The sequence below is a fragment of the Hippichthys cyanospilos genome, chromosome 9, assembly GCF_059441005.1.
Source record: "Hippichthys cyanospilos isolate Australia breed blue-spotted pipefish chromosome 9, RoL_Hcya_1.0, whole genome shotgun sequence".
NCBI lineage: Eukaryota > Metazoa > Chordata > Actinopteri > Syngnathiformes > Syngnathidae > Hippichthys > Hippichthys cyanospilos.
Genome location: NC_142377.1, coordinates 10,009,514 through 10,020,000, shown reverse-complemented (window position 1 = coordinate 10,020,000; position 10,487 = coordinate 10,009,514). Strand labels below are relative to the sequence as shown.

The following is a 10,487-nucleotide window of genomic DNA, read 5'->3' as shown; positions in this document are numbered from 1 at the left end:
AATTTCGTTTGTATTGGTCCACACAAAAAAATCCACCTACTGTAGTTTCCTCTCTTAGATCATACTGTAGAAGAATCTGTGTTCAAAAAGAAACAACTTCAACTAAATCATTAACTTGACAGGTAACGAACGTTGGCAGATGACAAGTTGGGTCGAACCATTCTAGTATGGGGGAGAATCTGGCTTTTTATAAAAATGAAATTGAACAACCTACTGAACATAAAATTTGAGCTGAACTTAATATTTCCTGAAACAATTTATTCAATCATTATTTTCAAAGGATTTTTGCAAATTTGTTTTTGTTTAATTAAAAATCTTGAATACCACCTGAAGTTCCTTCAAGTAGCCCCATTTGAAAACCACTGGATAATATACTACAAACATGCAAAATAAATTGTGAACCAAATCTCTGTACTATTTTCCTCACACTGCTCTAATGTAAGGTATGTTGTTATATGTTTGCTGCAGATTTTCCATCGATCACACCACGGACCAGGACATGATTTTCCATATTGATCCTGACTCGGGAGCCATCACGTTGGACAAGATTTTAGACCGTGAAACAGCCGGCTGGCACAATATCAGCGTGAAGGCCGTGGAAGCAGGTATTTTTCCACGGGCCCGTTATGCATTCCCAAATTTGCATCTTGTGACATCAATTGGGATATTATGGAGATGAGCGCAATTGCATTTATGTCTGGCAACCTTTCGGAAAGTGTCTTAAATGTCATCTTCCCGTGTCAGCATAATTATTACTGCTGGTTATGGATTTTTACATCTGTATTGCTGTTGTGATTGCCATGGATATTTTTCTTTCTCATTTCTTAAAGGGTAAGCTATAAGGAAGCTGAGTTTGTGAGCTGGGTATAAAGAAAGAAAAATGTTTCCTTGATTTTGCAAATTACAGTGATCTGGATTAAATAGGGAGGGGGAAAAATGCAGTTTTTAGCAAGCAAAGTGGTCTTTTTTTGCTATTGACAAGTGCTTCAACTAATGATTGTTTTATTAATCAACTCATCTGTTGATTATTTTGATTAATTGATTAATTACAGTAAAGTTGTAATTTCTATTCATTTATTCCAAAACAATTGACTTAAAACATAAAATAAATAAATGAAGATTCAGTTAATAGTTTGGTCTGTAACGTCGGGAAAAAAAGTGATAATGATATTGATCATTTTATCCAAACAGATATTTTTTATGATTTAACTAGATTCAATGTTAATAATCCTGTATCTTTGGAGGACTATCGCCTGAGTTGAGGCTCAGGGTAAATTTCTGAGGATTTTGACCGATTAAATGAAGCTAGGTTTCAAAACGATTACTTGATGATTAAAATCGCATGGATTTCATTTTTGCAAAACAAAAGCGAAGCAAATTTTTGTGTCCTGCAGTGATTCTTACTTGTTGGTTTTGATGTTGTGTTTTAGGTGGCGTTGTATGGCCGTAGCCTGAAGGTGGAAGTTTTTCCAGGCTAGCTGCCAAATTACAGTCATAGAAATTTGACATTAGGGTTATTATGTAAATTTGCTCAATGCATGTAAATTACCCAAATTTACCCCTATTGATAATTCACAATTTGCGAAATTCAGAAGCAATCGCTCATATCCGACATTTGCATGAAACTATTTTGTGTACAAGCCATTAAAAGTCCATTTTCCATAATATGTCCTCTTTAATGCTGCGAATGCCAAAGGGTCAACTTTTCTGAAGACATTGTTAAAACTGGAGTCACGCGGCTCGACCTTTAATTATGCCGCGCGTCCTTCGGCGACCTTTGAACTATTGCATCTCCGCTATTGGACAAATGACAAGAGCTTAGCGACCGCGCTTGCCCGTCTGAGCCCCGGGATTAACCCAGACTAGCAAAGTGCAAGATGCACACTAAATGTCAGCGGGCGCACAAGCGCATAACCCCCGTTCTCGCTCGCCTCCAGCTCTGTACAAATACGCGCACACACTCCATCTTCACTCTCATCTAATTAAAAGTTCTCCTCGCCTAACACTTATTTAGCACTTTCCCTAACATATCCAGCTAAGTTAGACTGACATATAATTTTCTGATAGCAAGTATGATATCACATAGCTGAAATGCTTCTTTCCTTTTTTTTATTTTCCGTTACCCAGACAGGTTGGTTCACCCCGGGGATAGATAGATAGATGGATAGATACAGGTGCAGTTGCAAAGTCTTTATCTCTTGCAGCATGTGTTAAATGGAAAAGTATGATTCACTGCAGTAGAAATTGTCTGTCTGGCAAACAAACGCGCACAGTTTGAATTTTATAACATCAAAACATGATTCTGCCCAACTTGAAATACCCGCCACACAAACCTTGTCATTTAAGCAAAACACAATACAACCAAGTACATAATAAACAGAATTGTGTTTGCCCCAAGCACAAAGTCTTGATATGAGTTGTTTTTCACAGAGGATAAAGAATATATGCGTTCTAAAGCGAAGCATTATACTGTCATTCTTCATCTGTTTTACATGGGTCGCTCAATCGTTTATGTTGAAATATCTGTTAACTCTTTCAGTGCCACAGAAGAGAATTCTCGACTTTTAAAATAGTAATAACATAATAAATGATCAAATTCCAATCAAAAACGTTTTTTTATGGAAGGTAGCTGACACCTTTGACGAATGCTCATCTAATATAAGCCAATCGAAGACTGTAGTGACTGTGACCATTGGATGGCAGCATTACCTGCATGCAATTCAAAGTAAGGAATGGAAATCAAGCTTCAGGCTTTTTTTTGTAATATATCTTTGAGGTGAAGTTTTTCACTCTTATGCCATGTTTAGTGTTGAGCCAAACAAACGCGATTCATTCTTAAAAAGTAATCAAATCCTCCGTTTCCCTCATAATTCATACCTCCACCAAAGCTCCTTTTTTTCATTCCCTTTTTTCATTCACTCCAGACTAAGGAGGGATCAGTGAGCGATGCTTCTGTAACAAAGGTTGCTCGCATGTTGTAATGCCCCGGTGACAAATACAATCAAGAGGTCATGGTCGTGCGATGAAATCGACAATTCTCTGCTGTGATGGACCTCTAAAGGCCAGAAAAGACTCAATCTTGTTGTACTTAGACAAGCGAGTTCCCAATAGAGATGTCTGCAAGCGGGAATAGAAAATTTCTATTAACTCATTTAATCCCAGTTTTTTTCCCCATTTTTTTTTCCAAAGCTTGGCTAAAGACAGTCTTAAAATGGCTTGGAGTCAAGATATTAAGTAATGTATAACGTTTATGTAACCTAAAGTAAACCATTACGACCTAAAGCAATCAATTACTTTGGTGTCTGAGGAAATTGATTACTTTCAAAGGTAATTCATTATCAGCCATATAAAAGTAATTTGTACCCTAAATAATCAACTACTTTAGTAAATAAAGTGATTAGTTTAGTTCTTATTTAGTACCAGTTATTTTTAGACAAAATGAATTCAGTAATTGATTACTTTAGGTAATGTCGCATGAATGTACGCTAAAGTAATCGATTACAGTAGCACTTAATTAATTTAATGCCAGCCATTTTTAGACTCTCCGTTAGCCAAAAACTGAGCTTGAATGGCTGGACGCTTGGAGAAAAAAAAAAAAAAACGTAAAAAAATATATATTTGGGATTAAATGAGTTAAGAGACTCCAAAAAAGATATTTGACCAGTCCAATTGACATGTTTACAGATCAATTAGGCGATGAACATTAGTATCGCTACATTCTGCATCTGTGTTTTGTTGGAGAATTCCTTTTCAAGAGAAGCTTTGGTAGAATGAATGTGTTCACTGCCAGTTTTTTTTTTTTTTTGCACATTCTAATTCTGAATACATTTAGGGAATGAAAACACAATGTTCTGAGACGTCGTGTTACGGACACTGCAATTAAATCCCCTGAGGTCTTACCCATCAGTCAAAACCAAGATTGTGCATCGTGTCTATTCTTGATCTAGTTTGCCGAACCACACCTTTAAAACACGGCAAGGCTTGCGAACATACTGTAAAGAGTAGCAAAATGTTGTCAGGAGATTCCCTGTTGCTCAAAATTGATAGTGGCAAAACAATTTTCCCGTCATTAAAAGAAGGTTTTTATTGTCTCTCTGTACAATAAAAACATATAACATTTTATTTTCAATCAGGCATTGAGAGGACGAAATAACATCTAATTTTATTTCCTTGTTCAATATGGTATGATTATTTCTTATGGATGGAATTATGCTTCTGTTAAACTCTTGTCAATCGCATAACAGCTCATTTAAAGTTAAACTGTCTGAGGGGTCCTTGATCAAATATTTGTGCCTGTAAATGTTTTTAGGAGAGAAACAAGTCAAGTAATTCAAATACCCCGAGGCATTTCTCTTTCTGCCTCGAGCACCTGTTTGTTTAGTGTTTCACTGTCAGGAAACAGTCAAGTTTACTGCAGCAACAAGTGCTCATATTATGCGTGACAGTAAAGCACTGAGAAATAATCTATAATAATCTAATTAATAGTAATTGTGCAGTATTTTAATCATTTCTGGGTCATTTTCTTGCACATCATTCTTGCAGAATTGTTGACCAAGGAAATGCATGTTGTCACCATCTGGGAGAAATTTCAGCTCCCTGGTGTCTTTTTACAATGTTTTCCCTTTGATGTTGATTGCCTCACATTGCTCATATATGGAAATATACTGCTTAATGTTTTTTTTTAATGTTAGTTTTTTATTATTAATAGTTATGTTGTAGTATCTTGGACAGTATTAAAAAAAGAATAATACATTTTAAGTAGTTGTTTCAAAGTTATGCAAATACATACCATGATTTTATTAATCCAGGCCACTTGGGAATAGATTTTCCCCCGTGCGTCCCGTAAACGGGTTTGACAGCCCTGGTCCAGACATTCAATCTCAGGTACATATTTATATTTCTAGGGAAAAGAAATTTCTAAAAATGGCTGGCACTGAATGATTTAACCATGCAACCCCTGTATGGATCTGGATAGGAAAAATCCAGAACTTTTTGATGTCCACCGAAAAAGATCTGTAAGCGTCTCTAGATTCCATATAATGGCGGCAAAACATTTTTTCTTTTAGACACACGAGAGACCAGACGCTAGTGCACACATGGAGACAAGCACGTGCAGTCAAAAACTGTTTTGTTTGCATTTTCTCCAAAGTTGTGTCAGAATAATTTAGTGGCACTGCGCACCACAGTGAATCCTAGGAACACGCACAACAGCTGGCAAGTGCCACGAAAGATGCCAACAATCTACACAGCACAATCCTTTTCTTCTTCTTGTCCATCAGCAGACACATTTAGAAACAGCCTCGCTTGGTCCACATGAATGAATCTGTCTCACTCGATAGCATCCTTCACCGCCACATAGAGGCCGCTCGGGCTGCATAAGTGTGGGAAATTCTTACATTGTTTCATCTGTTTTCAATTCTGGAAATTGAAATGTTTAATGCGTAACATGGGATGATTGCTGCTTTTCATTGGGGCTCAGCGGGGACAGCCACATAATGAGGAGACAAAATTAGCAGAACAGAAAGGATATCTTTTGCCGGCGGAGCTCTTCCCGCCGTTCTGATCTCGTTCCCGCTCCGCCACAATGTGAAAAAAATATATATATAAAAAAAAGCTGCATTGATGTGAGGATTATACTATTAGTGGCGGCCAGCATTGTCATCAGCAGCCAGGACACTATATATATATATATATATATATATATATATATATATATATATATATATATATATATATATATATATATATATATACATATATATATATATATATATATATATATATATATATATATATATATATATATATATATATATATAAAATTTTATAAATGTATTACCATTAGATTTTAGTTGCTATAGAGCTCCCTGGCAAGTCAGCTATGTCATTAAATAGCATGTTTGTCTTTTAGTTAGTTTGTTAGCAATTTAGGGTATCCTATTAGTAATTAAGTTAGCCTGTTATCCTTGTACTTATCTCACTAGTTGTGTATGTACCATGTGTAGGTACGTAGCACCATAGTTAGCTTCGTAGTAAATTAGCATGTAACGCAGTTTGTTGGCTATTTAGCCTGTTTGACAGTCTATTAGCAAGTCATTTAGCCTATTAGTCAGTTAGTTAGCTAGCAGTTAGCTTGCTAGTTATATAAATGAATTTGCAAGTTAGCTAACTAATAAGGTAATAGTTGTAAAAGTTTGGAAGTGATTTTGAGTCATTTGTCAGTCATTTTATTTATTTATTCTTTTCATTGTTTTGGATCACATCAAGCATTTTGATGATAAATGAATAAATACTCTTGCCCACCATCTGAAAGAGTCTCTTTTTAAGAGCAATTGGCACTAACTACATACATATTTGCATAATTAAAACACTTGAAATCAAAGCAGTAAGTGACTTTTTACTGCAGTGCTTGTTTCCATACCTGTAAGTGGCTTGTTGACAGATGTTGTCTTTTTTTTTTAATCCGTCTGGATGAATCTCAGTTACATGTGCTGCTGTGGTGATTGCCGATTAGTTCATTAAAACTGTTCTTTAATCACGCAGGATATCAGACCAACACCTGAGGAAATCATTACTGTCATTTGGCTTAATGTTCTCTCATGAACTCTCCATCTTCAATGTAGAATTGTCTCACACACACACACGCATACGCCCACGCACACACACTATCGTGCATGTATAGATTTTCCGTTATCTGGAACTTCATAACGTTTTTGCAAGGACACTGGACAAATGAAGAGATGTCAAAGTAATTTCAAATAGCTTTTGGTTATGCTAATTATATCATCCTCACACCTCCCACGTGACATTTCAGCCTGTTAAGAACGCCGCTCAAATGCATGCGTCTTCTTGTGTGATCTCCCGTAAATGTAAATGTTTTTATTGCTGTCATTAGGTCATTAGATCACGGTTCCAAAGTCCTGCCTCAGTAGATTGCAGGAGTTTGGCTGCTGGAAAAGTAGATATCGGCGTGAAAATGTTTGGGCAACCATGTTATAGATAAATAATGGCAGCAGAGTTACTTGTAATCAACTGCTGTAAATGTTTAGAGTACATAATGGTAAAAATCTGAAATATTTGCAAATACTGGCCATTAGTTTTGGAATATAATTCATGCACTAGCGGATTTATACACCCCAAATCAAATAGACACATTTGTGGCTTAGCCAGTTAAAAACAGTGAGTATTTTTGAGGACAGCTTGTATTGTCAATGAAATACTTGCGAACTTTAAAATGCAATGAGTTTCCCCCACCTCTGCGGAATCCTCAATGCCAGGAGGCATTTTGTGTGCAAATGGAAATTTAAACCGCTCAGAAGCGAGCCACAAAGTCGAGCCGACTGCTTTCCTACGTACAGCATGTTGGATTCCGTGCCTGTTTTCCTTGTGCTTTTTTGACAGAGCAAAACTGCAGCTTTATTAAATGAAACGAAGAATACGATGCGCTCATTCTCACAAACGTCTGTGATTGTCGCCTCCCAAACTGCAAAACGCCTTCCATACTGTCACCGTGTTAGATATTACCGCATTATTGTCTGCGCCGGGTGGCGTCTTGTAAAGTCAGCACGCTGGCACCTCTGCACTCCTTTGTCAATGTCAGCGTTTTGACAGTGTGTACCGCCAAAGTGCTGCAGCTCCACACAGTCGCTGACTAACTTGTGAAATCAAATAACCCTTTGCAGACAGTCGCATTGATTCAAAGTGAAAGGCCAACAGAGATGTCACTGATGCGAGGTTCGCAAACCAGGTGGCGGCGCTCAATGAACCGCTGCTCTTTCTGTCCCTCCCCCGTAGAAAACCACACCATGGCGTCGCATTCACCCATAAGCATTCGGATCCTGGATGTGAACGACAATCCTCCTGAGCTGGCCACACCCTACGAAGCATTCATATGTGACGATGCCAAGGCGGGACAGGTAAATTCTTATTGATTTTTGACACTGTTAACAGAAAACCTTTATACAGTGGTCCCTCGGGTTACAGCGTCCCTGGCTTACGTTTTTGTTCATGTTGCGATGTGGAATGTTGAGTTTTTTCGTCCCCTCTTTAAGGTATTTTTCTCGCTTTGTGACAAAAACAACTGTCATAACCCTATGGGCTTGGCTGTATTTGTGTGTTGTTTTGTCTCCATCTGCAGGCGTTTTTTGGTAAATGCACTTATTTTCTGTTGTCAATGCCTCCTTGCAACGCGTCACTACAACGATGGTCTGCTATTGGTTGGCGTCTCCTCACGGAGATGGTGGTCTGCTATTTGTCGGCCTCACTCGTTGGGATGGTAAAGCTTTGTTCGATCGTGAGTGGTTGCAAAACCGCATTTATAGTGCATTTTACTGCTTAATTCAAACTTGAATGGGTTAGCCATGGGTCCCAAGATTGCTAGTGATGTGGAAAAGAAAAGTAAGAAGATGATTTATATGGAAACGACGCCTAGGCTACCCTTACTAGGGAATATGGGCATAACAAGCGCCACTCAAAGGTAATTGAATCCTTTCTATATTTTGTATTTATGTTTTCTGATGTGTATTATATATACGTCGCACTTACTATACTATTTTGGTTCCAATTTTTAATATGTATGTACAATTTTGATGTTTTTACCTGGGGTTCTAAATGCATTAGCGTAGTTTGGATTGCCTGCCATACGGTGAATTCGCCTTACGAGCCCAACCACGGAGCGAATTAATCTTGTAACACGGGGGGCCCACTCTATACCTAAAAACAGCTAAACTTATTAAATTGGCAGTGTGTACAAAGCAATCCGTTTTCGGAGTGTATGAGCAAGCATGCCAATTGGTTTAGTTTCCTGGTCATGGAAGGATCTAGCATTTTTCAAAAATCCGTCAAGATGTTAGACTTAAAGCATTGTTTCCCACACCAACCCAAAATACATTTTTTCATCAGCAAGTCTACCCAATGATGTGGTTGGCGGTTGAAAATGTTTATGTGCAACCGACATTAAAAGAAAGTGTGATTCAAGAAGTTGTTGGGCATTAAACAGCGTGAAAAGTCACTAGCACAGGTGAGACCATTTCCGCTCGGAAGGGTTCTTGCTCTTTCGCTGATAAACATTAAAAATTCAAAGGGTTATTCGGGTGTTTTATGCTCCACACACAGAGTGAAAATGCCCTGGGCTAGCTTGGACCCAATTACATGTTGAAAACAAAGGGGTAATTAAAAAAACAAGGCTTAAAAAACAGTGGAGCCTCTGTGCTGGATGCCGTATTTACATGCGTAATGAGGCTAAGGTCTCTCCTCTTCTTGATCCACGGGGCTTACATTTCCCCATTACCGTCGTCACACGCCACTTTTTTTTTCCCCTCCTTCCACCTCCTTCCCTCCCCCTCCAGAGGAAGTCTGCATTAACCTTCAGCTCCTAATCACACCGACTTGATTAGACGTCCTGCACCAAAAGCGCTGGGCGGCGAGAATTTGCGCAAGCTAGTCATATAAATGCAGGGAAATGCCTAGCTAGCAACTGTAAGCACCTGTGAGGGGAGATGGAAAGGCGGGCTGCGTATGAAAGGTTATTCGCATCAATTTTTACTTGTCTGTTCCGGCTTTTTATGGTGTTGTGGAGATGGCCGCCGCTGCTGCTGGGATTGAATGAAAATGTGTTTGCCTTTGGCGAAAGGCTTTTCAGCACTCATTTTCAGTCCCTGGGGAAGACGCAGGAGGAGGCCGCGGGGAAAACAATACTTTTCCCCCCCGCTATTATTTTCATAGGTAACGGGGGTCCGACTGAAATGCCGTATGATTTAGGGAGAGGGAGAGAAGATTGGTTATAGGTAGGAAAGACAAAATGCTGCTACCCAGTTAAATTTAGGGACGTCCACATGATTGGAAATCGGGTCCTATCACATCATTTTCAGCTGATCGGCAGTAAAGTACCAAAAAGTGATGACAAACATCCATTTGCTTGTGCTTATCTTTATTTTTTCCAAGTGTTTGGCTAATGAAGTGTTTCAAAATGGTAGATATCAATCCAGTACTAAAGCAATTGATGGCTTTAAGTATTAAAGTAACTACTGTAGTTTGTACCCTATACACTATCCTTTCATTTTTTATTTACTGGCCCTCAAATGCCAAAGTTTGGACACCCCCGTAATAAAGTAATCAAGAATTTTCAGTACTAAAGAACTAAAGTAATGCATAACTGTTGGTATCAAAGTATTTGATTACTTTAGTGCTTAATAACCTAAAGTAACTGATAACTTTAGTGCTTAAAAAACGTGCTAACTTTAGCTCTAGGTTGCCGAAAGTAATTGATTACTTTAGCTTAGTTAATAAATCATTCATTATTAAATAAAAGGTAAAAATATGTCTTTGGAATTGAATGGGTTAAAAAGTTCTATTCAAGGCTTGATGGTGCCCTTTCACGAGCATCCATTTTTTCTTGAGAAAAAGTTATTTCCAAAGTAACCTCGGTTCAACCTTATAGATTTTACCGTATTTTCCCTTTGAAATAAGTTACGGAAAGAAAACGTGAA

At 38.1% G+C, this 10,487-nt stretch overlaps 1 protein-coding gene across 1 annotated transcript in view; it reads left to right on the top strand.

Moving 5' to 3' along the window:
• Positions 1 to 10,487, top strand: part of cdh22 (cadherin 22) — a 152,265-nt gene that overhangs the window by 119,860 nt on the left and 21,918 nt on the right. Inside the window, exons 10-11 of the mRNA XM_088423649.1 lie at positions 469 to 605; positions 7,795 to 7,916. Of these exons, the coding sequence (XP_088279775.1) occupies positions 469 to 605; positions 7,795 to 7,916 (259 nt within the window). The remainder of the gene's footprint in view (positions 1 to 468; positions 606 to 7,794; positions 7,917 to 10,487) is intronic.